The sequence below is a fragment of the Pelodiscus sinensis genome, chromosome 17 (genome assembly GCF_049634645.1).
Source record: "Pelodiscus sinensis isolate JC-2024 chromosome 17, ASM4963464v1, whole genome shotgun sequence".
Classification (NCBI taxonomy): Eukaryota; Metazoa; Chordata; order Testudines; family Trionychidae; genus Pelodiscus; species Pelodiscus sinensis.
This window is the reverse complement of record NC_134727.1, coordinates 20,892,769-20,920,469: the sequence shown is the minus strand read 5'-3', so window position 1 is coordinate 20,920,469 and position 27,701 is coordinate 20,892,769. Positions and strand designations below refer to the sequence as shown.

Here is a 27,701-nt window from a genome sequence, read left to right as displayed (position 1 = left end):
GTTTCTTGACAGGAACAGTATGCACTGGGGGCTCTGGTCAATCCCCGGGTAGTTCTCTACTCAGCTCTGCACTATTACACAAGTGAAAGATCATTGGAAATCAGGGTGAAGCACTGCTGAGTGATTATTTGGCATATAGTTTTACTAGATTTAAGTGCTAATAGCTGCAGTTCCCTTTGCACTAGAAATTGCAGAATACAAGCAGTCCATCATGAACCCAGTGCTTCTCATTCGTCACTGGAAGCTTAATATTATTCACACGCACCCTCGCCCTCCATCAGTACTTTTCTGTCCTACAAGCCACCTACAGGGTTTCAGATAAGTGCGGGGTAAATACCAGGGCTATGCAAAATAGTCACATTGAAATCTGAAGACAAACATATAATGGATTTGCCTTTTGGTTCAAGCTAAGGAACCTATCTGAAGCAAAAACAGGCTCCATTTCACTCAGAATAAAGGTTCTTAAGCTTTTCAATTTTCAAGCAATTATTCTGCATTTTTAAAATTGCTGTTCACAAAAAAGTTGATTTATGCAACAAAGAAGAAAAGGATTTCTGGGGCATTATATGGAATACTTCCCATTCTGTGAAAATTTTATATCATTTCTTGGTCATAAAGTGACCCATAATGGAATGGCAATTCCTCCGCAATGAAATTTAATACACATTTTTTCATCATTGCCTTGTTCTGGTGAATTTCATAACACTTGTCAGTAATTTATACAGATGCTGTTTATTACATTCAATAGCTTAATAATTCTTGACAACTGTAAAGCAGAGTTCTAATAGCACTGATTTTTCCCTCCATTGCTGGTAGGTCTGTGCACTGCTCAAGTGAATGCATTTGAAATACCATATTTATCCTGCATTTGCATAAAAATCTCAAACCAATTTAAGTAGCAACAACACTTCACTAACTCAAATTACATAATGCCATTTACTTCTTCCCTTAAACATACTATGGGCAACCTCACTTCAAAAGCAAGTATTAATATACCACAAAGGCCTTGTAAGGATTTTTAACAGAAGAAATGTTATCAATTAAATATTTTTAGACAGCTGCTACTTTTCTATGATTTTTTTCTACTCACATCATGCACTAACCAGTTACAGCATTTCACAGCACACTGAGCCTTTTTCTAATAGAAATATTTCAAGAGGAATTAAAAGTCCATCAAAGCATGCTATGTGCAAAAGAAATGCCTAGCTTATATACAGCTATGAAATATTTTCATGCACTTCTTAAAGTCCAGCAATGGAGATATTTTATTCTGAGCTAGTAAGTTATTGATTAGATGACCAGGGGTATAATTAAGGAAGATTCCTCAATTTCATTTTTAAGGAAAGAAGCACTATGGTTCTGTAGTTTGTTGCATTGAGCTGTTCTTGCTGGAATTCTTCAGGGGAATTTGCCATGCAACAATTGGAAAAAAGATTTAAGGTAGCAGTCCTCAAACTTTAGCAACCCAAGGACTCATGTTCTGATTTAAACTTTTTCCACAGACTCTCAAGCCTAATTATGTTTATTTACATTTGTCGCACTATTATTTATTTCATTGTTACTATTATTAAGCAGAGATCTATAAATACGTCTGGGTAAGGAACTATTCTTTATTTTTATTACAATTAAATTTAAACAGTTAAAAAACTCCACCCCTTCCCACAAGACTCTATCCTTGCCTCTCTTACCAGTTATGCAGGAGGCACTGGGAGGGAAGCAGAGGAGTTGATTAGCAGGGTTGGCAGCGCCAGAGGTGATTCACAGACATCCCTGGAGCCAGACATGACTCTCAGACCCCCTAAGGGACCCTTGCGACTCCCATTTGAGAAATGCTGCTTTAGAGTTTAAAGCATCAGGTTTGAAATACACAGACTTCCTAGCATTAGGAAGTTTAAATCACGGCAGGTTCAATTCAGCCAGTCATCCTTCACAGCAGAGAAACTGAGTTTTGAGCAGGTTACAATGGGAGTCAAATGGCACTAATATGTCAGCTGTAACAGCTGCCCCCTACAGGGAGACATTTGCAGCACTGCTCTCCCCATACACCAAGACAGGATGCCTCCCAAAAATCCTCACTGCATTACTTTTTGGATGTTTTAACCTCTGCTATCCATGTCCAGACTATACTGGGGGCTGCCCCCTTTTGGCCCTCACCTTAGCAAAAACTTTCCAACACTAAGGTTCAGAGTCCTGGGTTTGCTGGCAGATATTCAGAAATAAATGTAGTCCATAGTGTGTGTACAGTACTTTGGTTCCATTTAGAAGTGTTGCATATAAACATGAGTGAAAGGAATGGTGTTCAGAACAACTGAAAGATTAATTGAACAGAGGTGTCTTTTTTCCTAATTTTATTTTATACTAGTGAAAAATGACCTGTCCACAATAGCACTAACTTGCACATAATCAGTGTTTTAATCCATGGATCACTAGGTGTCCCAGGTCTTTGAACAATTCATTTTCCCATCTAATGGCACACGGACACATCCAAATCAAAAGTCCCCTTCTCTGTGCATATATTTGATTTTCTCTGTGTATGGCCAATTGCACCTCAGGAGAATGAACCAGGAAAGAATCTAATCTGGACTCCTGGTTGAAGGGATTTTTTGTTTTAGGGGTTCCTTGTAAGGTTTCAGATTAACAAGAGGATTCATTTTTTTTCTCCTTTTTGAACAATGGCTGCAGTTTGAATGGGGAAGCACAAGACTTTTGAGATTACTAATATTTCTGATGCCTGAAAACCTGCAATGGCAAGTAGGTGCTTCTCCTATCCATCCTTTTGGGAATTACCCATTGATGGAGGCTGCCTCTGTGTGGCACAATGCAGTGTGAAATGTGCATTACATCTTGCATTCTGTTTCTTTAACTTTACAAGGTCATGTGATATCACCCTCCCCCACCATACTAGAATAGGAAAGCCACATGCAAATGCACCAGGGGCCAAACCTGAAATGTTTAGCTGGGGATGAGGTACTGTATGCATTGTTTTTGGCAGAATTATATACAGCCAATCCACCTTTTTGCAAAAGGCTAGTCAGACTATACTTAATGTGGAAATCCTACAGGAAATAAGTATCAAGAGGAACATAATTATTGTGGAAATATAACCCTAAATATTTTCATTTATATTATATATTGAACTTCCCAAAATTAAAAGTTAAAAAAATGTAATGTTCAAATTCTTTCAAGATACCAACAATATTGTCAGAATATAATGCATGATGGCCTCAAATTGTAATTTAATGTCTACTTGATATTCCACAAGCTCTCCAATTATCACAATAGTAATTACAAATAATTCATATTTAAATAACACTGTTAACGGATAAAATGCTAATTAGCTGTCATAACACTCCGGCAAAACAGAGAGTTATGCATTATCCCCATTTGACAGAAGGGGAAACTGAGGCATGAGGCTGCAGTGATTTGCCAAAGTCACCCAATGGTCAGGATCAGTGCCCTGAATCATCTGACTTCCAATTCCACATTCATTCCTTCAGGCCATGTTGCCTCCCAAAAGACAGACAGGAATAAAGTCAAAGGGCAAAGTAATACAATTTTCATTTTCAAATTAAAAGCCAAACAGATATTGTTTTTTCTGGTGACAGGGTTGGTGTGGGGATCTGTGTCACATATTAGATCTCAGAACTTCCTGTTCTCTAATTCAGCTATGGCTTTTACAACAGAGAGCAAATCAATTTACATCATTGCCTCAGTTTCCCTGTTTCTAAAATAAGGATGGCCAGTGTAGTTATTTGCCTTGCATGCAAGGCATTGAGACTCCTGATATTTTCCAAATGCTCTCAATGTAAAAAAGGCCAAAAACTATTAATAAGACAGCATGATATTAGCAGGACAGTTTACTACAAATACATTATTCATTCTCACCCACTGCATGAGCAGTGGGTAGGATTTTAAAGCCTGGAAAAATGCCCCTGATTTCAGCTAGCTTCCTCTCAATACTGTAGTGATGGTTCTTCCATTATTCATCTGCAAGGCTGGGGTCCAATCCTGCATTCCTTGCACACCAAAACCTCCCATTGGTTTCAGTGGGAGGTAGAACTGCACCTTTAATAGTGAAAATCTACCAGGCACAGTGTTGTCTAACCTCTTTAATGGGTTAACTGAAGGACAGAGAATAAAGAAAGCACTTCTCCCTTCTGTTTCCCTTCCAGACAAATCCCAGATGTTTGAACACTTTAAACCCACTCCACTTCCGCTCACTGTTGATTCAGCAGAATCCACTGCTGCAGAATTAATAAGTAAATGGGTACCCATTGCATTCTGAATGCGTGCATCGGAACCTGACTGGCTGCTGTCAGCCCCTGCCGTTTGACACCAGATTTATTCGTCACACATCAGCAATATTTTGGGGCTTCGCATGCTTGGGGCTTTTTCCTGTCCTCTGGATGTGTAATATAATACTGAAGAGGAATGAATGGGCAGGAACTGATGCCCTGCCCTGAGGCAACCATGAGTTAAATTTCATTTTGTAATATGGCACCATAAAGGCAAAAAAAATGGTTTGAGGGAGGCTGGTGACATCTGGGAGTGGGGAGGCGAGGCTGACACAGAAAGATGTGAGCGGAGCCGAATCCCAGTGAGGATCACCACCCTCGATGTGACTCAAAGGATAAAGCATAGCTTCAGCCCTCCCCCCCACACCCACAGGCCCCTCTGGCCTTTCCCTAAGGGATGCGCTGCCCTGCTCCACCTGCTGCTCAATGCCCAAGGCCGCCTCGCTCCCACAGTGGCAATCCGCTGCCACCCCGGCAACACCTTCTAGCCCTTTCCGAGCCATGGCGACAGGCTCTGCTACACCCACGCCTGCTATTTTTAGATGCAGGAGCCGTTCTGCAGCCGGCTATGCCCTTGATCCAAGTTGAGCCCCGCAGAGGCAAGCGAGCCCCCAGCGGCTTTCCGCACGGTGGGCTCCTCGGCAGGCACTTACCTTCTGTTGCATAGCTGTGATCGCGCAGGAAACTGTTGTTTATCTTGCGGGTATCAATGTCCTCCTCCATTTACAGCAGCCTTACTTTTGTGAGAAGTGAGAACAGGCAGGCAAGTATCCATCATCTCCCCGACGCGGCCAGGCTCAGCGCAGAGGAGGGAAGGGGAGTTGCCTTGAGCCCAGCATGGTCCGACCCTCTGAGGGGAGAAACCCGCCCCAGCAAGCTTTCGCCTCAGTCTCCCGCTGCCGCAAAGGTCCAGCTCTCCTCCGCCCAGGGATGGCGATGCACACGGTGTAAAACCCGGGCTGGTGCTGCACCCTCCCCGGGGGCTGGTGCAGTTTGCAGCACTAGGTCCAAATTACCGCCTCCTCTCAGGGCTGCTGCTGCTGCTGGGCCAATTCCAGCGAGGCTGCCGCAAGCCCCCGCTTCAGCGCGAAGTGCCGCAGCTGGGCTGGGCGGCGAGCGCTGCTGTGGCGGTGCCCAACAGGTTCCCCTGGCGCCGGCGAGCTCCCTTCCGCATGCAGCCCCCGGCTCGCCCAGCTAGGCGGCCGCTAGCCACAAAATGGTGTCCGCGGCTCCGGGAGGGCTTTTTTTTTCTTTTTTTTGGGGGGGGGGGGGGGGGGGAAGGCAGGGACCTTGCAGAGCTGCGGCCCTGGTGGGTGTCTCCCTAGCGGGGGCAGAGCTAGCGGCGGGCTGAGCAGGCACCGCGGGGGTCGCCCCACTGGCGGCAGCCGCAGGCTCAAGGAGAGGCAGCGCTGCAGGAAGCGGCTGAAGGGGAGCTCGCGCGGCGGCTGCTGGCTGCTAGAGCCTTATGGTGCATTAAAGCCCAAGCTCCTCCCATACAGCGCGGCTCCGTCCAACCGCGTCGGCAGCCTGGGGACTCTCCCCCGGCCGCAGCGGCGGCGGCCGCGCACCTTTCTGCTGCAGTGGAGCGGAGGCGCCGAGGCGCCCGGGGAGTGGCTGACCCGGCGCCTTCTAGGGGTCGCCGCCCTCTAGCCCAGGCGGGGCTCGCTGTCGGGGGGCCCTGTGCTCAGCCCGCTGGGAAGGGTCGAGGAGGAAGGCTGCGGAACGGATCCTGTTGCGCACACACTGCTCAGCCGCTAAAGCACAAGGTGTGGGTTTGGATGGAAGACACCTTTGCACCGGCCTGGGCTCGTTTCACTGGGACAGCGCCAGTTCTTGGTGCATGGCGCTTCCTGGTTTAGGCCAGGGCTGGTGGGACAGAGGCTGGGAGATCTGTCCCAAGCATTGCCTCTTAGAGATGTCACCTTGGTGCATCAGTTGGGGTTAGGGTAGGGAAAACACACCAGCCCTAACACGTAGGGTACCTCTGCTCTGCAACACTATTTTGAAATAACTAGCGCTATTCTGAAATAACGTAATCCGTGCCTACACTGCAAGCAGTTATTTCAAAATAGTGTCAAAATACTGTCAAGCTGGAGGACTTCTTACTCCGACTCCTGTAACTCTCAGGCTATGGCTAGACGGGCATGATTTTCCGCAAATGCTTTTAACGGAAAAGCTTTTCTGTTAAAACCATTTGTGGAAAAGAGCGTCTAGATTGGCATGGTGATAGAAATGTAGCCGTGTTAGTCTGGGGTAGTTGAAGCAAAATGCAGGACAATGTAGCACTTTAAAGACTAACAAGATGGTTTATTAGATGATGAGCTTTCGTGGGCCAGACCCACTTCCTCAGATCAAATAGTGGAAGAAAGTAGTCACAAAGAAAGTAGTCACACTTTTGCGCAAAAGCGTCCGTGCCAGTCTAGACACGGTTTTGCGCAAGAAAGTCCCAATCGCCATTTTCGCGATTGGGGCTTTTTTGCGCAAAACAGTCCTGAGCTGTCTACACTGGCCCTGTTGCACAAAAACATTTCCAGAAAAGGGCTTTTGCCCAAACGGGAACATCAAAGCATCTGCGCAAGAAGAACTGATTTCGGACAGTAGAACATCAGAGCTTTTGCGCAAATTCAAGTGGCCAGTGTAGACAGCTGGCAAGTTTTTCCGCAAAAGCAGCTGCTTTTGCGGAAAAACTTGCCAGTCTAGACGCAGCCTCATTGTATGAGGAGTAAGGGAAGTCAGAGGAAGAGTGCTCTACTTCAAAATAAGAGCTCTGTAGATGCTCCCTATTTTGAAATAAGCTATGTAATTGACGTAGTTCAATTTGTAGCTTATTACAAGGTAAGCCTTGCAATACAGACCCACTGACTTCAGTGGCAGTAAGTTTGGCAGAATCAGACTATTGAGTCCAGGTCCACAGATTTCAATGGCGGTTAGATGCATAAATACCTTTGAGGATCTGGGCTCTGCCCCGAGTCTCAGTCACATGTAAAATGGGTCAGGTACGATAATGCTTTCCACCAGGGTAGCAAAAGGCTTGCCTCTAGCAGGGGCAGGTAAGAGCCAGAGTGGAAGAGCGCAACCACAGAAGCAGGAGGCAGAATTAAAAAGATGCTGTAATTTAGGCTCAAATGTTGCATTTCATTAGCAAAGAATGTGCTTGTTTGATCACACAGCTTCCTCTGCAGTTTTGCAGCCTAAGGGTCTGATCCTGCAGAATGTATGTAGGTAAAACTGTTCATGGCTCTGCCTGAAGTTTTGCCTATGACAGGAATGTCAGATTATCAAAATGTTTCAGTATGGGAAAATATTTTAGTACGGCAGCAGTTCTCAAACTGTGAGTTGAGACCCCCAAGCAGGTTATGACTATTTTAAAGGGGTCACCAAGGATGCTGTTAGACTGAAGCCTGAGGTTCAAGCTGAAACCCAAGGTGGATGGGCGGGAACTCAGGTTAAAGGTCCCTTGCCTAGGGCTGCAGCTCTTGAACATCAGCTTTGGCCCCCTGCCCAGGGTGACGGGGTTTAGGCTTTAGTCCCCCGTACAGGGCAGAAGGGCTCAGGCAGGATCAGGTTTCAGTAGCCTTCCTGGTATCATATTGTAATTTTTGTTGTTAGGAAGGGACTATGGTACAATGAAGACTGAGAGCCCCTAAGCTACTGCAGGAGAACCAGAGAGCTAAAATGATTGGTCTACTGTCCTTGTCCAAGATGAGCAAAGTGCAAGGACATAAGATGTGAAAATTAAGTTCAACATTTAAAATTTTACTTAGATAGAAAGATTTTGGGTCAGGGACTGTCTTTTTGTTCTGTTTGTATGACATCGAATACAGTACAGCCTTCATCTGTGATAAGTTTTCCTATTATGCTAATACTATAATTACAATTAGTTTGAATAATCTAAAGTGTCATTAATAATAAAAACAATCATTTTTGTTTGACTACATAGGGAGTCTACACCTTTATTTAAATCCTTGGGAATTTTGCTATTTACATCAAGAATACAAGATCAGATGCAAGCTTCTTAAATTAATGTCTCCAAATAGGCAAATCAATATATTTTTTTTTAAATCAGAATTCCTTTTTTCTTACCAATGACACTTTGGGAATAACATGGGAATTCTAACCTACTTTATAGCATTTAGATATTTGGGTGAAATTCACTCACTGCAGAGGACCTGCTTAAGACCCTGTATGCTCCTTAAAGCTATTCATTACCATTCCAGATATGATCTTTCACATAATGGACAGCATTGTGCTAAACCCAGTATCAACATGGCACCCACCTCTCATGAGCACCCCCTTGTGGTCAGGGTGTGTCTGTGGTCTTCAAACTGTTCTGGTTCTGATGTCAGGACACAGCCCCAGTGGAGCCAATGGTTTTATCTTCTTAGTCCTTTCTGGTGGCACTTTTCCAGCTGGGCCTCTTGATCAGATTCTCTTCTAGTGGGTTATTGCTGTCCAATTGTAGGCCCACTTCCAATGGCATCTGAGGGGATCCAACCCCACCCACAACTCCAAGTTCCAGCTCAGGCACCCACAGAATAGCAGCCAAATGTTGCTGAGCCCCTCCAGGACAAGGGCCTTTAATTCCCTGAGTTGCTTCCTCACGTCCCCAGCCTTCACAGCAACCTTACCCTTAGCTCAGAGCCTAAGTGCAGGCCCAGCAGCCAGTCAGGAGCTCTTCCTCACTTCCCCAATCCCTGCTACCACTGAGCTATCCATTGTGCTACAATTCCCTTTGCCAGCCAGGAGCACCACCTGCACTCCCCTTGTTCCAACAAGAAACTGATTCTGTCTGATGCTGCAGCTCTCCACTGCTCCTTTCCCAGAACTAGCATGGCAAGACCTTGAGGCCTCCGTCAAGGGGACTTTGGGCCTAGCTCAACCCCTCACAATGCCATAAAATTACAGATGCTATCTAAAAGAGCTCACAGTCTACTTTAAGACAAAACAGAACAGAGGTAAAAAGAAACAGGATGCTGGGGGAGAGGGACACTGAGGAAAAGAGCAATAAGGACCTGTGTTAATATTTACATGCATAGGAAAGCTTCTATCCTGCAATCACATCCATGTGGGAAGACCCTTGAGGCTGTTCAGAGCTCCAGTGATTTCAGTTATAGGGCATGGGAGTGTTGTTCTGGTGTAATGTCAGAGTTGTAAGTACAATGAATTATAAAAGGCAGTGGTGAAAAATGTATATACCCAGAGTTCCCAACGGAGCTAGTCAGAAAAACTTTGACCAAACCATTTCCTATCTAAAAATGCAGTTCTATCAAAATCCATATGCTTTGCAAAATCATTATTTAACCAACATTTTATTTGGAAGAAAAAAGGGAGGGAAGAGGAGAAAATATTTCAAGAGTGTCAAAACATCCCATTTCACATTCTTGGAATGAAAAAAATGATTTTTCATTTTGAAATTACTTTGTTTCAATGCTTTTATTTTGTAATATAAAATAAGAGTCAAATTGAAATAAAACATCTCAATATGATTTTGTCAAAACAAAACACTTTTAGAATTTTCCTTTAGAGAATCTGAAATTTTTTTAGTTTCATTTCTATTCAAAAAACTGATTTTTATAACCTCAAAATACTTTACAAAATGGAATTTCTGTTCTCAACACAGATCTAGCTGCCTATTCTCAAGATTTTATCACAAGTGCCATGATTGTTGGTGTATTTCATAAAGTCTTCAGCTTCCACAGTCATGTAAATATATGCAAATCTCAGCTTTCATTAAAAAAAGAAAGCTTCTATTCTAGCCCTCCTAGCTGCAGAGAACTGCCCAAGAATCTGACCCAATTACATCGTAAAGTTTCATAACCCAGGAAGTAAATAAAAACATTCTCTAGTATTACTGATATATTCAAATGTCATCATCTGTATGCAAGTATCATGACGTTTAGGGGCTGACTCATGAATTTTGATTGGTGTTGCCAACACTGAATTCAGTTTGACAACAATCAAAGAGGCCCGTAATTTGTTTAATACCTACTTGTGGGGTTTTATATTAAGGTTCATGTCCAGCCATTATCCTCTAATTAGATGAGACTTTACAAGGACATTCTTGTTAAAATCACTATGGTAGCTATAATCCCTGGAAAACTTGAAAACGGAACCTCTCACCTTATTATAAAGTCCTTGCCTATTTTGTTCTGAATTTGCAGAGTGCTTAGACACTTCCATAGTACAAATAATGAATAGTAATGATCAGAATGTTTTTCTCTGTCCCATATATATATAATGTGGTTTGTTGTCATAGCATTTCTCATTAATGATGGACTATGCACATTATTCTAGATTTTGACAAGCCCTCAGAGGGCATTTCGGAAGAAGGGAGAGAGAGTGCAGAAATTCCATTTGTGCATCCACAAGTTGGGTCCCAGTGTTCTTGCAATGAGGTATTTTGCACCGGTGCCAATGCTAGACACAACAAAGAGGTCATGGGGAAAGAGCTGGGCCCTTCCTGCCTCCTGCAGTGACAAGTGGAGCAGCACGGGTTGGGGTTAGCACATATTAAAACTTTTAAAAGGGGTGCTGCTCTTATCCCAGCATCTGTTCCCTGCACGGACATTTTTGCTGAATGAGCCAAAATGATCCTGGGGACTCTTTTTGCTGCCTGACCCCACCTCTATACACACACAGAAACAATCTGGCCCCTACCAAAGATTTTGCTTAAAAATCATAATATACCCCAGAGTAAATAACAGATATAACAATAACAAAATGCAACATGAATTTCCTTTAGTGGTTACTAAACAGGTGACTGGTCAGTTAGGTGCTTCAGTACAAGTCAAAGGAGAGTACCAATGAGACAGGTGCCAGTGGGAAAAATAATTTCCATAGCTGGACATCCGTACCTTATTACTGCCATCAAGAGAGGAGAATATTGATATATATTTTCATATCCCTGAAGTCGGAAAAGAGTGTATAAAATGTAAACTGACACCAATCTAATATTCAGAACAGAGATTTGGCTAGCTCCAAGAAAAGAAATGTGTGCTCTCCATTATGGAACCAATAATCAGTCTGATACCAATAACCAGTCTGATATCCAATAACTAGTATCAGTAATAAATTAGAGTCTGGGTTTTATCCTTAATGCTGAGCCCTAAGGGAACTGGAGTCTCTGAAGGCTGTAAATTAATTGTAATCTACACTGAAGTAACCAGAGTTTGGCCAGTGTAAAAGTGGTGAAAGTGCAGAATTAGGCCCATTCCAGCACAATGCTGTATGAGCCTTGAAGTTTTTAGATTCTTATGGTTAGATTGTGAACTGTTCAGCACATGGGCTTTTATTTATATTATATATTTTCATACAGTGTACAGCATGATAAAGTGTTTATTATAATTATAAAAAATATTATTTAATGCATCATATTATTATTAGTCCAACACCTACTACAATGGGGTTGTGGTCAACGATTAGGACTCCTATTCACTACAATACAAATAAATAATAAATAATTAAATATACCAGGTGATGAATTATAGGTGATCTAGGGGCTAGAATAGGAGACCACAGACTATTGGATTATATTCCCAGTTCTGCCATTGAGAATGTATTCAAATAAGCAAGTCACCTAACTTTTTGGTGCCTCAGTTTCCTTTCATGTAAAACTGGGATATTAATACTTCCATCACTCACTGATTTCTTGCTATGAGCATTAATGTGTGTTAAGTGCCTTGAGATCTTCTGTGGAATGCCACCAGAGTTGAAAATGAGTTCTTTACTGCATCCTATCAGGGAATTTTGGACTATTCTCTTCTGAATGTAGGTTTGGAAATATGTGCCATGTACCGTGTATGCCATCTGGAGCAGTCCAAAGGCAAACCAATTCTTCAGAATCTTTATGATCCAGGGAAAAAGTAAACCCTGGCAATGATTTAGTAGTAGCTAAAGACAGGAAAGAAACCCATCAGGAGCCAGAAAATCAAATAACTAAAAACAGTAAAACTGAAATTGTGATTATTACTTTGATATACAAAACATATGCATCATACAAGGGATCTATCTTGGGAGTTTGGAGGAATGAGCACCAAGATGGAAGTCAGGAGGGCCCCAAATTTCCAATCCCGTCTTTGCCGGTGGGTCACTGTGTACTCTGAGGCAGAACACTTAGTCTTTGTCTTTAAAATGGGGACAATATATTTTACCTCTTACCAGTCTCAGAAATTGTGAGGATTAATTAATTCTTAAAAAGGGTTTTGAGCTTATAAAGCCAGATTCTCTGCTGAGATACTGCTCCCTTTGCACCACTCAAGTGGCATAAAGGGGATATAATCTGGACATAAATTCCCAGTAGCAAATTGCTCTATCCAAGGGGCACACTCTGCTGGGCATAAGTGTCAGATCTGGGTCTGCGCCTCTGATCCCACCTTTTGCCCAGACATTAAGGTGTATCAGGAGTTGAGAGGGGACACAGCAGAGGTCTGCTCCACTGTGCCAATTCTCTACTGGAGTGAACTTTACATCACTGGTACAATTTACAGGTGCCCACAGCAATATTAACCCTCAAGATCAGAGATGCTCAATGCTCACCCCTCATGTCAATTCTAAGCAGTGTTTTGATGCAGGAGAAGTCTATTTGGCTAATGAAGTGCTTCCGAATGGTGAGCACTATTATTACTGTGATTGAAGATAGCACCATGGATGTTCAGTGAATGGAGAAAGACATTGGATACCATTGTAACACACAGGAATTTGCTGCAATGATTGCCTTTCTTGATTATAATATCATAATTAAAATCTCATTGGGGCAAGATTCTATATTCTTCATTATTCAGCTGAGATTGCACTGGTTTCTTTGAAGCTGCTTATTTCAGTGGAAGTACAGGAGATAGAATCTGTTAATGAGGGCTTAAGAATGCACCCTGAATACAGGAGTCGACAGGATAGTCATTCTAAGCTATTGTATTGTGCCCTTTGAATGGGTGCATAGATCCTTTTAAGATGAACCCTATTGGCAAGCTAGCACGATAGCTCCCTCAGGGTATGTCTACACTACCCCGCTAGTTCGAACTAGCAGGGGTAATGTAGTCATCCGCAGTTGCAAATGAAGCCCGGGATTTGAATTTCCCGGGCTTCATTTGCATGAAGTCGGCCGGCGCCATTTTTAAATGCCGGCTAGTTCGGACTCCGTGCCGCGCGGCTACACGCGGCACAGACTAGCTAGTTCGGATTAGGCTTCTAATCCGAACTAGCTGTACGCCTCGTGGAAGCCTAATCCGAACTATCTAGTCCGTGCCGCGTGTAGCCGCGCGGCACGGAGTCCGAACTAGCCGGCATTTAAAAATGGCGCCGGCCGGCTTCATGCAAATGAAGCCCGGGAAATTCAAATCCCGGGCTTCATTTGCAACTGCGGATGACTACATTACCCCCGCTAGTTCGAACTAGCGGGGTAGTGTAGACATACCCTCAGTGTAATGTCATGACCTTGTTAGGTAAAAGGTGAATTCTCAGATTCTTCATTCCATGGTTCCTTCTGGATTTTTGTCACAGGGCAGGAAAGTGGTTGATGCAAAACAGTGTAATGTTATGTCCAGGCCAACTTAGGAACTCAGTTATGCATCTATCATTTAAGAGATTGATTATCTTATCACCAATCCCCATATGATAGGCATTCCCTTACAGTTAGGGTGTGTCTAGACTACATCCCTTTTCTCGAAATTGCAAATGAAGCCGGGATTTAAATTTCTTGTGCTTCATTTGCATAATGGCAGCCAGTTTTTTTCCGACACGGGGCTTTTCGACAGAAAAAGGGCAGTTTAGACGGGGATCTTTTGAAAATAAAACCCTTTTTTGAAAGATCCCGTAAACCTCATTTTTTGAAGAGTACAGGATCTTTTGAAAGAGGTTTTTATTTTCAAAAGATCCCCGTCTAAACTGCCATTTTTCTATCGAAAAGCCCCATGTTGAAAAGAACCGTGGCCGCCATTATGCAAATGAAACGTGGGAAATTTAAATCCCAGCTTCATTTGCAATTTCAAAGTGTCTAATTTACATCCGTTTTTCGAGAAAAGGATGTAGTCTAGACATAGCCTTAGAGGTGTAATGCCTTACAGAACCATATGCAGAAAGTTTATCTATCAAAAATCTGTGTAAAACTGCTGTGGGCTGCTGCTTATGCTCAACAGCCAGTTTTCAATTAGGCAACTTGAGCATATTTCAGGGTAGGTTCTGCTCTCACTTACACTAGATTAAATCCATAATTACTCCAGATTTATTTAATACCAAGGTACACAAATGTATGACTGGAATACTGCTGTAGAATTCTGGCCTACAAAACTATCAAGGGCTATAACATAAATCACATATTGAAAAGAAAAATCTCATTACTTGTGTCACTTATAACTTACTAACAGGTCATTGATCAGGCAAAGTCATTTTGCGTAGATTACACTTATAGGAAAGTTCAAGAAATTAAATATATGTAAAAGAATTTTTAATCAATGTGCTTGCAAAAGGGAAGTAAAAGAACAGTTTTAAATTTGTCAGATTTCAACTTCAGACATTATTCACTGTATTGAATAATTACCATACATAGTAATTTTGAATCAGAAATTCGTAAAGCTTCCATTATTCTTTCCATAACTAATTTGAATTATTTTGTGATTTGTAACAGTAAAAATTTTCTTTGCACTAAAATGACAGTTGAATAGGCAATTCAATTTTAATTTTGTTAGCAAATATTTTTATGAATTCTAATCATAATAGTCATGACTTTTTTCCAATAAAAAACAAAAATAATTATTTAAACCTTTCACCCAGCATATTCTGGTGTAAAACAAACTCTTTAAAATACATATAATTTATTATCTTATATGGGAAATTATTGTGGAGTAAAGGATACAGCAGTAGATTAGGACTTGGGTAGACCTTAGTTTAGATCTAGGGTTACCAAGTAGACTCCTATTTTCTGAATTTTTCTACCGGACAGACAATGCAAATACCACAGTGCAAATACCGGACTGTCCGGTTGAAAACTGGACACCTGGCAACCCTATTTAGATCCTGGATCCGGTCTCCTGATAACTTTGGGAAATCATGTCACCTTTCTGGACTTGTTTTCCTGTCAGTAAAATATGGAAACTAAACTGCACACCCTCATGCTTAAAAAAAAATCCAACCAAATTGTTTCCCTCTTCATATTTTATGATTTACAATTTCTTCTCTCACATTTGGACCTAAAATCACAAGTCTGAATCAAAAGCAAATGTTTAGCCAAGTAACAAACCCCTGGAATTGTTGGGATTATTGCTGAACAAACACAAATCAACAACAATCTATTACTTTCGGGCTACGTCTACACTACAGGGTTTTTGCACAAAAACGGCCATTTTTGCGCAAAAACCCACAGAGTATCCACACCTCTTGCGGTTTTGCACAAGAAAATGTATAGTGAATCGACAGAACAGAGGGGGTTTTGCGGTATAGGTATTCCTCTTTCTATGAGGAAAAACTCCTTTTTGCGCAAGAGCTCTTGCACAAAAAGGTGTGTGGGGATGGAAAACAGGTGTTTTTTTGCACAAAAACTTCCTATCAGAAGAAGCACAGGTGCCCTGGTGGCCATTCTGTTAAAGGCAATCAGAGCTTTCTTGCGAGAGAGCGTCCATGAAGTCTGGACACACTCTTGCGCAAAAGCACATCACTTTTTCAATGTGCTTTTGCAGTGTGGACGCGCTCTTGCGCAAAACATTTTTGTGGAAGATCTCTTTGGCAAAAAGCTTCTTGGGCAAGAAGACTGCAGTCTAGACGTAGCCTTTCTTCAGCAGCCTTTTCTCTGTCTCCGAATTATTACAGTTTCAGTGAGTGTTAACACCTTTTTCCTTCATTGAATGGGCATATTGCTTTCCCCATTATGTGTTACTTATATTTGCACATTCATAAGTCCTGCAAATTTTCTCACTGGACCATATAATTTAAATATTTCCACAATTCACTTATTTTTTATGCAAGGTTCATAGCACTGCTCTGCTGAATTCATTTATTCTCAGCTCTCTAAAATCCAGGAGCAAGCCTTTATAATAACTAAACGCATTAGCTGTCCTAAGCAGGAACCCATTTGCAGATTGAATTCACTAAGGGTCAGCTTGTAGTTGTCAGCGTTCTCCAACCCCCCAGGTGTCTACCATGTTACATACTTGGATATACCTTGAAGAATCAGGGCACTTTCTAGACCACTGATTTTTTGCTTTAATTAGAATATGTCTAAGAGTCTCTGTGCGCTCATTTCTAGGGATCTTAAAAAGTAAATTAATAATAATTCAATCAAATCACCAGTTTTATTCTTACCATAAAAACTGAGATGAAGAACTTTTTCCAGCTACATTATTTTTACCTCAATATCTCTGAGCACTACATCCATTTTTGTAACTACTGGTATAGGTTAAATTGCTGGCTTCATTTTTTAAACTTTAAATGCATCATTAGGTGAGAAAAATTATTTTAAACTTGGTTTTTATTAATTTTCCCCTTGCTGCCTATATACAATTTTCAATTAACACTATACTAGTACTCTATTCTGTATGTTAATTTCCTCCATTTAACTAAAGCAATCTCTGAAATGTGATTGCTCCTTAAAACCTGGATAAGTCATTTGCAGTTGGAAGTTCAATATCTATTATTAAATTATTTCATTTCTTTTAAGCAGTTCTGTTTGCTCCCAACTTACACTATGTATTCTGAGAGGGGCTATCATTTACACAGCATTACCTCCTACTTAAGGTGGAAAAATCAACTTCTTAAGATATGATGATTTAGTCTAATAGGTAACATGCTTTGGAGTTTTATTCATTACTAGTAGAACTGCATTAATTGAAGAAATGCTGCAGAAATGCCTCAGAGCCACAGCCAAGGATTGGAGCCCATCAGTATGAGGTGCTGTATGAACATAAAAGGAGCTTCCTGCTTGAAGAGCTTTCAATCCAAATAGCAGATAAGAGACAACAGGTGGGGCCAATAAACAGACCAGGGAAGCACAAGGCAGCCATTAGATCAGTGGTCCCCAAACTTTTTAGCCTATGGCCCCCTTAACCCTTCCTGCATCCCCCCTCTCCTGGAGCTGAATCTGGGAGTGGGACCATGGGTCCAGGAATGAGAAACACAGACAGCAGTAAAGGGGCCAAGGCTAGAGCCATGGTGAAGGGTGGGGTGAAGTAGAGGTTGGGAGCCAAGGCTAGCAGCCAGGGCACCAGAAGCAGAGCCCTGAGCATGGGGCCAGCATTGGGGTCCTAGGAGTGGGGCTAGGAGCAGAACTGAGTGGCACTGCTTTTCCCGTGACTCCCCTTGGCTACAAATGGTGAACTTCAGCCAATAGGAGCCACAAGGCTCTGTGGCTGCGGAGCCAGTAAGTAAAGAAACCAGAGCTGCCCGGTAGCAGCTTTCTCAGGGTATGTCTACACTACAGCGCTAATTCGAACTAACTTAGTTCGAATTAGCATTTTGCTAATTCGAACTAGCGCGTCCACATTAAGTGGACCCTGAACCGAGGTTAAGGATGGCCGGAAGCAGTGCTGGCAGGGCATCAGAGGAGGACTTAGAGCGTGGAGATGCTGTCTCAGGCTAGCCGAGGGCTGTGCTTAAAGGGTCCCGACCCCCACCCCGGACAGACAGTTCTCAGGGGTGCCCCACTTCCAAAGCAGTCCTGGCTTGGAGTGCCCTGAGTGCCCACACTGGGCACATCACAGCACTTGGCCATCAGACCGGCTGCACTTGCCGCAGGCTGCCATCTGGGGAGAGGGGGCAATTGGGGGGCTGCAGGAGAGCTTCCACCCCCAGAAGCCCGCAGAGCCACCCCAGTCCTTCCCATCGGGGGCTCGTACCCCATTCCTCCCTCACCTCCTTCCACTTACCCTTCCCTAGCCCCTCTTCTTGATGTACAAAATAAAGATAATGTGTGGTCAAAATTAGAAACTCTCTTTATTTAACAAAACTCGGGGAAACTGGGAAAAGGAGGTGGGAGAGGGGAAGAGAGAGGCTGCGAGAGGGGAGGGGGAAAACTGGGAGGAGGGAGCTAAAAGGGGGAAGCAAGGGAAAGGAGGGGGTGGGGAAACTCAAGGATCAGGGGTGGAGGTCTCGCCGGGCCAACCGCCTCCCAACATGGCGAGGGAGGGGGCCTCGGCGTCCCCGGGGGGATGGGGTGCAGGGTGCGGAGGTTGAGGTGGGGGGTGTGGACATTGAGGAAGACGTTGTGGGGGTTGAGGAGGAAGAGGGTGGGGGGGCAGGAGTGGGAGGAGGGACAGTAGTTGGGGGGGCAGCAGGCGCAGGACCAGCACGGGGCACCATGCTCTGCAGCAGGAGCTGCAGGTTGGTGCTCAGCCCTTGGACTTCAGCCAGCAGCTCGTGGTGGAACTGCAGGTCTTCCCTCATCCACACCTGTAGTGTGCGGTGCACGGCTCGCAGGGCCCCCAGGTGCTGGTCCCAGTATTCCTGCTCCGTGCTGGCAGTCCGGAGCAGGCCGCGGGTGCGGGAGCATGTCCCGGCTGGGGTGGTGCGCCCTGCACGAGCAGCTGGTGCAGCTGTAGAGAAAGAAGAGAAGTGGTCAGTTCTCCCTGGGGACGCAGAGGATGATGCCCAGCCCCCTCCCCCAGCCCGCAACGTGAGGGTGACCATGTCCTGCACCGTCACAGCCGCTGTACTTGTACAGAGGTCATGGTCAGGATGTCTGGCTCTCCCCGGGACTGGGAGCTGCCCCAAGACCGCATCCATGTCCCTGTGCCATGTGGCCAGGGCGGCGGGGGGAGGGGGAGATGTCCCCTGCCTCTGTGTAGAGGGGACATGTGAAGGGAAAGCATCCTGCTGGGTCCTGCCCCGGGGTCGGGAGCACGTCACGTCTCTTTGCACAAGCATGTGCCTACTGGGCAATGGCCCCTGGGTGTCACGCAGCTGGAGCCACCTGCCCAAGGGTGGCATGGCACGTACTCGCACGTGCACAGGTGTCTGCGTGATCCGTGGAAGGCATGGCCCCCGTGCGCGGTCTCTGGTCTCCCTCCTACCTCCCCCCCCCCCCCCCCGAACTACTTAATTCAAACTACTTACCCGGTATGGTCTCCCTGGACGACCCTGCTGGAACAGCTGGCGGTGGCCCCTCCGGTGCGCCCAGGTCAGGGCCCTCCGGTCCCAGCTCGCTGTCCCCCGGGCTGGCACAGACCGCCCCTCCCCCCAAGAGTTGGTGGAGGGCGGGGAAGTAGGGGCAGATGTCATCCCCTGCAGCGGCGCCGCCCCTGGTGGCCCTGGCGTACCCCTGCCGCAGCTGCTTCAGTTTGATTCGCACCTGCTCTTGGGTGCGCCTGTGTCCCTTTCGGGCCATGGCAGTCGCTATGCGGCCGTAGACGGCCGCGTTCCTCCTCCTAGTGCGGAGATCTTGGAGATTGGGGGCCTGCCCCCAAATCTCAATGAGGTCCATGACCTCCGCACTAGTCTAGGGGGCCGCGCGCCGTCTACAGCCCCTGGCTGGCCCCTGGGTGCTCGGGGACTGGGCAGGGGACGGCTCGCTGCCACTGGCTGCCTGGCTCATGGTGGGGCCACTCGGTCAGGGGTAGACACTGCTGGCAGGGCTGTCTGTCTCCAGTGCCGTCTGGCCAGAGTCTACCCCTTTAAGGGCCCGGGGCTGAGGGAGAGGAGAAGAGTTTTCCTGGTTGTGCCCAGAGAGGCCACCAGGGGGAACCTGGGAAGGGCTAGCCTCCCACTAGTTCGAATTAAGGGTCTACACACCCCTTAATTCGAACTAGTAAGTTCGAACTAGGCTTAATCCTCGTGGAATGAGGATTACCTAGTTCGAACTAAGTGCTCCGTTAGTTAGATTTAAATTCGAACTAACGGAGCGCTAGTGTAGCGCCTATGAAAGTTAGTTCGAACTAACGTCTGTTAGTTCGAACTAACTTTGTAGTGTAGACATACCCAAAGTGATTCAGTCATTTCAAACCAATATTGATGTTTCCAATTTTACTGTAGTTCTGGAGATTTAGGTGTATATATGCATGCTTTTATAACGTCTTCTCCCTGAGAGCATGCCGACTTCACCAGTGAAAGGCCCAATGCCAGTGCTAACCACCCTAGTTTATTTTAACCAGGTTTGAATAATTTAGGCTCATAAGAGCATGCTTTGATTGAGAGACCATTGCCATTTGTCTGGGAAAGATAAGCACTAATATGGCGTGCAGTTTAGTCAGCTGTCCCACTGGAATTAAGGTTGGGACCCAATTTTCATGGGTGAAGGTCATGTCATACTTTGAGGAAAAGCATTTGAAGCTCTCATACTATTTCTAGTATTGTGTCAATTTCCAAAATGCATTTGTAACTGCACAGACTCTCCCTGCTTGCAGATTCCAAGGGAATGAGCACTTCAAATCTGAGAATCTAATTAAGCAGCACAAAATAGGGTAATTATACTCCTATTATCCCACATATAATTGTTGTCAGCCAATCCAGCTGCAGGATGGCTGGCATTCTTTAAGGGTTGATTCCAAATGTGGTAGGATGATGTCATGGGATAAAGACCCCAATGCTAAATAAGTGCTAACTAGAGAACAAAAAGTAGAATACTTATTTTGACAGTAATAGGCATTACCACACATCAGATCTCATGATCTAAGCATCTCTGGACCAAGCTAATGTTCTGGGAAACTAGGGATGTTAAATTTCGATTAATTGACTAATCGAATAGTTGATGCAATTTGCATTGACTATTTGATTAGTCGATAAGGGCGCCTCTGCCTTTGAAGTATAGAAACAGCCCCAGGGCTGTTGCTACATTTCAAAGGCAAAAGTGCTGCTGGGAGCCCAGGGCCAGCAGGGACCATGGGGCCAGCGGGGCAGTCCCCCACTGGTTCCATCCTCCCCACGTTGTTTCAAAGTGGCAGCACTGCATAGAGCCCAGGATCAGTTGGGGACTACTGCGCTGAACTTAGGCTCCGTGCGGCGCTGCCTCTTTGAAATGCCACAGGGAGTCCAGCATCAGGCTCCTTGAGGCATGTCAAAGTGTCAGTGCTTTGTGGAGCCCAGGATCAGCTGGGACTCCCACGCTGATTCCAGGCTCCCTGCGGCACTGCCGCTTTGAAATGCCACAGGAAACCCAGCGTCAGGCTCCTTGTGGCATTTCAAAGTGGCAGTGCCCTGTGGAGCCCGGGATCAGCTGGGGACTCCCACACTGACCCCAGGCTCTGTGCAGTGCTGCTGCTTCGAAACGCCGCGGGGAGCCCAGCATGAGGCTCCATGTGGCCTTTCAAAGTGGCAGCTACACATGGAGCCCAGGGTCAGCAGGGGAGTGACCCACGTCTCTTCCCGCAGCTCCCCTTGGCTGCAAAGGATGAAACGGAGCCAATGGGAGCTGCAAGGCTCCGTGGCTGCGGCGCCAGTAAATAAACAAACCGGGGCAGCCAGTTAATGTGTTTATGAAAGTGATTTCGTGGAACACTTTCAGAAACACTGAGCTAGAGCACACTGCAATAGTTTAGTCTGGGAAAGCCAAAGGCATGACATCAAGATCCAAGACAAATAGTTACATTAATACCTTTTATTTTCCACAGGATCAAAAAATTGCAAGCTTTTTATGGAAGATTACAGACCCCCAGTGAATCAAATAATTATTAACCTCACTGTGCAGATGGATAAACAAAAGAATTCAGAGAATAAATGACTTGTGCACAGCTACGTGGAGTGAGGAAAAGGTTGGAAATAGAACCCACTCTCAGTCTCTTGCCTTAGCCAATAATAAGCATCCCCTTCTCATTCAGCAGAGGATAGTGCAATGTAGGTAAAATGAGTTCAGGTAGAGTGGTTTGTGTACACAAATCCTATTATTTATTAACAGGATTTCTGTGCTTACCGTGACTTCCCTATATGCTGCTTTGGAGCTATGCCCTTGTATGTCTGATTCTCATACAGTGCATTAGAAACCCAGATCATGACTTTGTTAATATCACTGATTGAAACTGTGCTCTTCTCTCTAGCAGGATGGATCATAGGAAACATGAATGAGGAAAAGCGGGAAGCCAAAACCCTTAAGCATAAGGACCCCAATCATGAGAACCACCTTTAGTGGAAATTCAAGAAGTATTCAGTACGTTACAGGATTAAGCCAAGGTGAGAAAAATTAGCAAGTCAAGTCATATAATAAAGGTAAGTAACAACACTCCCCCTTCACAGAAAGAGAAGAATAAGGGTCAGGACCCTGAAACAGAAAGGGAAAGAATCAGTTCATAGAATGCAAAATAGGTACAGGCTTCTGCCTCCCAAAGGTCACATGATAAATAGATCTCCTTCATGTTCACACTTGCTGCATGTTATTACTGTTACCAGTTCAAACTGTGTATGATTAACACCACACTAATAACAAGCATCACTATGAACTCTCCACTATTCTCACCCAGTGGGTCCTTATTCTTGGAGAGTTTATTTTCAATTAGACTGACCAGTGTTCTGTGACATTTCTGCATGCCTCTCTTAGTTTCTGTTCATCCACTACTATACATTCTCTAATACAGTCTGAGAGCAAATAGCTTCTTTCATTTAAATCATTATTCAAGCTAGCTGTCCCCTCCTGTATTAATTTTCCCCACATTTTTTCTTCTTGCCTGGAACTTTGCTTTGTTACCTGCATTCTGTGACACAATAGTCACCACCTTAAAAACTGCTTTGTTTGTTTGTTACAATCACATGCATAAACTCTTAATTATTTTTTCACTTTCATATTTCTTTATCTATTTTTAAGATTATGTTTATCCATAACCTCATGTAGTACATTCATGTTCTGAATCTTATCTTTACATGGCAAATGAGTGTTCATCTCACTTATGTAGCACTGTAGATGAAACCCATTAGTAAATGAGCTAAGTGCTACTACTGTTAATTGTTATTATTCTTACTATTTCTATACTATCCTAGTAACTATTATACAAATAGCTTCATCTTCAGTAGGACTCCCTACCAGCCTCCATTTGTGTGCATGCAACTTTGAACACCTGACAGATGAGTACACTCTTCTAGCATCAAGAGTATAAACTCTGTACACATGTTAATGCAGGAGTAGTGTGTGCACATGCACACACAAAGTTCCATGTGCGCAAGTTCAGGTCAGGTTCTAAATACAGGCCTTTAGATTTAAATTCATAGAGTGTCGAATCCTGCTTGCTAACCAAAGACATAGTCCCTGCTTCCAGCAGCATTACTTGCGAGATTAAGTATGTAGCATGTGGCCCAGTACAGGTAATATTTTGCTATTTATTTTCATTCCACCTTAAGCTGACCTGGACATTACTAATTGAGGCTATTGAGTTCAAAAGCTCACTGAAGTCAAGAATGACTCCCATTGACTTCAGCTGACTTTGCATCAGGCTTTTGGGCCCAGATCCTCAAATGCATTTAAGCACCTATCTCCCATTAATTTCAATTGGAATTAGATGCCTAAATGCTTTTGAGCATCTAAGTCTTAGTCACCTGCATATGTCATTGTACCAAAAAGAGGTGTGTGTGGGGCCAATATTCATTGAAAATAATCAGATTTTAGATTGAGTAAATCCAGCCTTTAAACGTAAGAATGGCCATTCTGGTTCTTCTAGCCCAAAGGTCCATCTAGCCCAATATTCTCTCTACTGGAAGTGGCCAATGTCAGGTGACTCAGAGGAAATGAGCAGAACAGGCATTCATGGAGCAAGCCATCCCATCATTCACCCCCACCGACATTGATTATTTCTGACACTCAGAAGCTAGGAACACTCAGAAAGTGGTGTTGCATCCTGGCTAACAGCTGTTTTCAGAATTAAAGAGTAAATTCTTTTCACATAATCTCATTCTGTACTTCAGAAATATGGTTTATAAAATGTGTTTAAACTACAGGTTGGACCTCCCTGGCCCGGCACCCTGGGGATATGACCGGTCCTGAGTGAGAAAGTTTACCAGATCAGGAGAGGCCAGTTCCAGTTCACCTGCTGCTGGCCTTCGGCCTCTGCTGGGGGGCTGCCCACCTCCTGGCCAGGCTCCCCTCCTGTCCATCAACTTCACTGTCGGCACCAGCTCCCAGTCTCTGCTGCTAGCCCTGGACAGACTTCCTGCCTCCAGACTGCTGGACCTGCTCTGCTCCCAGCCCTGGCTGGGCTCTCAGCTGCCAGCTCCCTGGGCACGGGTCACCCGGCTGCCAGATTGGCTCCACTCCTGGTTCCATCTGGGCTCCAGCCACTGGCTCCTTTGCTGCTAGCCCCCTAACCCAGTTCCTATTGCCAGCACCCCATCTACTGGACCAACTGCTGAACCAGCTCCGCTTCCAGGCACTGGCTCCTCTGCCAATGGATTCCCAGACAGCCCCCTGCTCCCAGCCACTGGAGCTCTCTGATCCAGCTACATCCATTTTGAAAAAACGTCTACTGTTCACATATCTCAGGATAGACTCTGCCCGTTTTACTTGGAAATAACCCTTTTGATTTTAGTAGATGAGGATCTGGCACTAATTCAGATATACATTTTCCTAAGATTTTTCTATCGTAGTTTAGTTGCATTGTGCTGTGTCATTCTAACTATCGTCGTCAGGTTTGCTTTTGGGAATGACTCTTTTTGGGACAAAAGAAGAGACTTGTAGATCTAGTTCAGTATCTTAAACCTTATGGAAACTTAATCTTTATAATATTTATCGGTGATTGCGGATGCTATGGTTTTATCTTAAATTAATGGGATTTAAGGATTGGACATAAAAACAATTACTCACTTCTCATAACTGTTGTTCAAGATATGTTGCTTATGTCCATTCTAAGCTAGGTGTATGTGCACCAAATGCACAGTCATCTGGAAGTTTTCCCCCTAAGAGCACCCGTCAGGTTGGTTGTGGAGCCTCCTGGAGTGGCGCCTCCATAGCAGTGAATATATGACCTGGCTATCCCAGAGCCTCCTAATTCCTTCTTGCCAGCTATTCCAACAGAAGGAAAGGCAAGTGGGTCTGGAATGAACATGAGCAACTTCTCTCAATCCACCATAGGGTTGACGAAAACAGAACTCCTAGCTGTGCCCAGGAAGAAGCAGATATAGTTGCCAAGTGCACCTTGGTGGATGGTGCCACCAGATCTTGCTATTTCAAGGGCAGTAGGTATTCCAGGATGAGCAGTATGGGTGCCTGCATCCGAAGTATGTGGCTCTGAGTATACCAGATTGCAAATTTTATCCATTTGGCCAGGTAGGTGGCCATGATGGAAGGTTTTCAGCAACAAATCATGATCTCCCTATACCATTTGGAGCACACAAGCTCCAAGTGGGTTAGCCGTGCAGCTTTCAAGTTTTGAGATGAAGAGACTGGAAGTCCTGGTAGAAACTGCGTCTGTGGCCCTGAGTAATCAGGTCCAGGACCACACACAATGTGATCAGGATCACTAACCACTCCAATAGTACTGTGTACCAGTTTTGGCAAAGCCATGCCAGCACCACAAGTATGACTGCAGTTTTGTCTCTACCGATTTTGCGCAGAACCTTGTGCACAAGTGGGAATGGTGGGAAAGCATACAAGAAGTGTTCCATTTAGGGGAGGAGAAACACATCTGTGAGAGAGTTCTCACTGTGATTCTTGAAGGAACAGAATTGCAGGCACTTCCTGTAGCCTTGTGTGGCAAAAAGAACAATCTGGCAACATCCATAGTGTGGCATGATTTTAATTAGCAGGATGTCCACTTATTATGGGTGTGGCCATGTTTCCCGAGGTCCCAAAAGTTTGTTTACAGCCACCGGTCCTAGCTCTCAGTGTTTTATGCTGATCTTTAGCTCTAATTTATCCCTAAATATCTTCTAACAACCCAGTAAGCAGTGGAAGTGTTGGTAATGCTGCTAGACAATACTGACCTCCCGTGTTTTGACAGGTACTCTGGTTTGGCCCTGTTCAGGTCCCAAGGGTGCCAGAATAGAGAGGTTCAACCTTTACTAGATAATAAAGAATTAGCAACAGTGTGATTATTGGGTAAGATTTGAGTTGGAGATTGACTTGGGTATGATGCTAGTCCTTTCAGATCAGAAGAACCTTTTTGGTTGATGAAATTGGTTTTAAATAACAACTCATTAAATTCAATGTTTTCGGTGCTGATGCAAGGACTGGAATGCCTAAGGAGATTGCTTTTCTGACTTCTTGTTAGCAGGTGTGGTGACATGGAAGTTTACTTTTGTTGCTCGCTTTTTATATATTATAGGAGAATAACCACCAGTTTTGAGGTATGTCCGCCCTATTTCTCAGCAGTTTGTCCTGATTTTGGTATTCTCAGTTGTGAGCTATTGAGGCACAGTGACACAGGGTCAACTTGTTCTCACTGAAGATGAGATTTAGCCTGTCAAACTTGTATCTCATGAAGCAGACTTGTGCTTCCATTTGGACCATGGACTGTCCCATGAGCAGCCAGACAGTGAGGTAAGAATATACCTGCACCTGCCTTCAATGTAGCAAGGTGAACATGTACTTGGTGAACATTTGAGGGGCTGCAGATAGACCAAAGTGGAGTACCATAAACTGGCAATGCTTGTGACCTACCACAAACATGAGGAAGCATCTGTGGGCAGAGTATATCAAGATGTGGAAATAAGCATCCTTGAGTTCAAGGTTAAATATGGCAGCATGGTAGCTTCTTAGAGTTTGGTGCATGTATTAGCATCCAAGTTATTTTTGTGTTCACATGGCAGTAGCCTGGAAAACATGGAACCTAGGACTTTACTGTCATGAAGAGATTTACTGTGAAACAGAATTCTACACTCTATTCTCCTTCATGGTCTGGACTTCAAAGGAAGGGTATTAAATTCATGTTTCCTGTGATCTCACTTAATAAGTTACCAATCAAGCAAAACTGCTTGGACCACTTACTTTCATGCCATTTCCCATCATTCCACAAATCCTCATATGCTTTGGCATTGTAGCTGTGACCAAAACAATGATGATAACAGGCCTGGTTCTGATCTAATATACAGTGGCATAAATCAGAAATAACTCAGCTGAAGTCAACAGAAACTTGATGTGACATCAGAATCAGAACTCAGTATCCTCTCATATCTTAGACAGCAAGCAATTGCCACTGATGCAAGTAACTTCAGTATTAGTCAAAGAGTCTTGAGCCTAATTTTATTCTTGCTTATGTTTGTGCAAATCAGGAGTGACTATGGAGAGCAGTATTTGGCCCACAATCTCTTGTGCTGCTCTCCTGAAATTCTCACTATTTTACATACCAATAGATCCCATTACTATGATGTCATGGTTAGTGTTGTGACTGCAGGAGAACAAATCCCCTAAAAATCTAAGTCTTGACTCTTTAATTTCATTAGTAGGTGTTGCAACAGAAGTATAATCCTGTAAATGACCCTTTTATATCTAGAAACAATAAAGTTCTTGTGTAACTAGGAGATATTGAATATAGATTCAACTTTTAAAGTCTAAAGTAGGTTTTTTGTACAACAAACCAT

The 27,701-nt window shown here is 44.2% G+C and overlaps 1 protein-coding gene across 2 annotated transcripts in view; it reads right to left on the bottom strand.

Moving 5' to 3' along the window:
* PPP2R2B (protein phosphatase 2 regulatory subunit Bbeta) overlaps nt 1-27,701 on the bottom strand; it is a 306,812-nt gene that overhangs the window by 200,938 nt on the left and 78,173 nt on the right. The window contains exon 1 of one of the 2 annotated variants that reach the window (XM_006128563.2): nt 4,949-5,890. The exons of the other annotated variant lie outside the window; for it this stretch is intronic. Coding sequence (XP_006128625.1) covers nt 4,949-5,018 — 70 coding nt within the window. The 5' untranslated portion in view covers nt 5,019-5,890. Of the gene's footprint in view, nt 1-4,948; nt 5,891-27,701 lie in introns of those variants that run through there. 2 annotated transcript variants of the gene reach the window in all.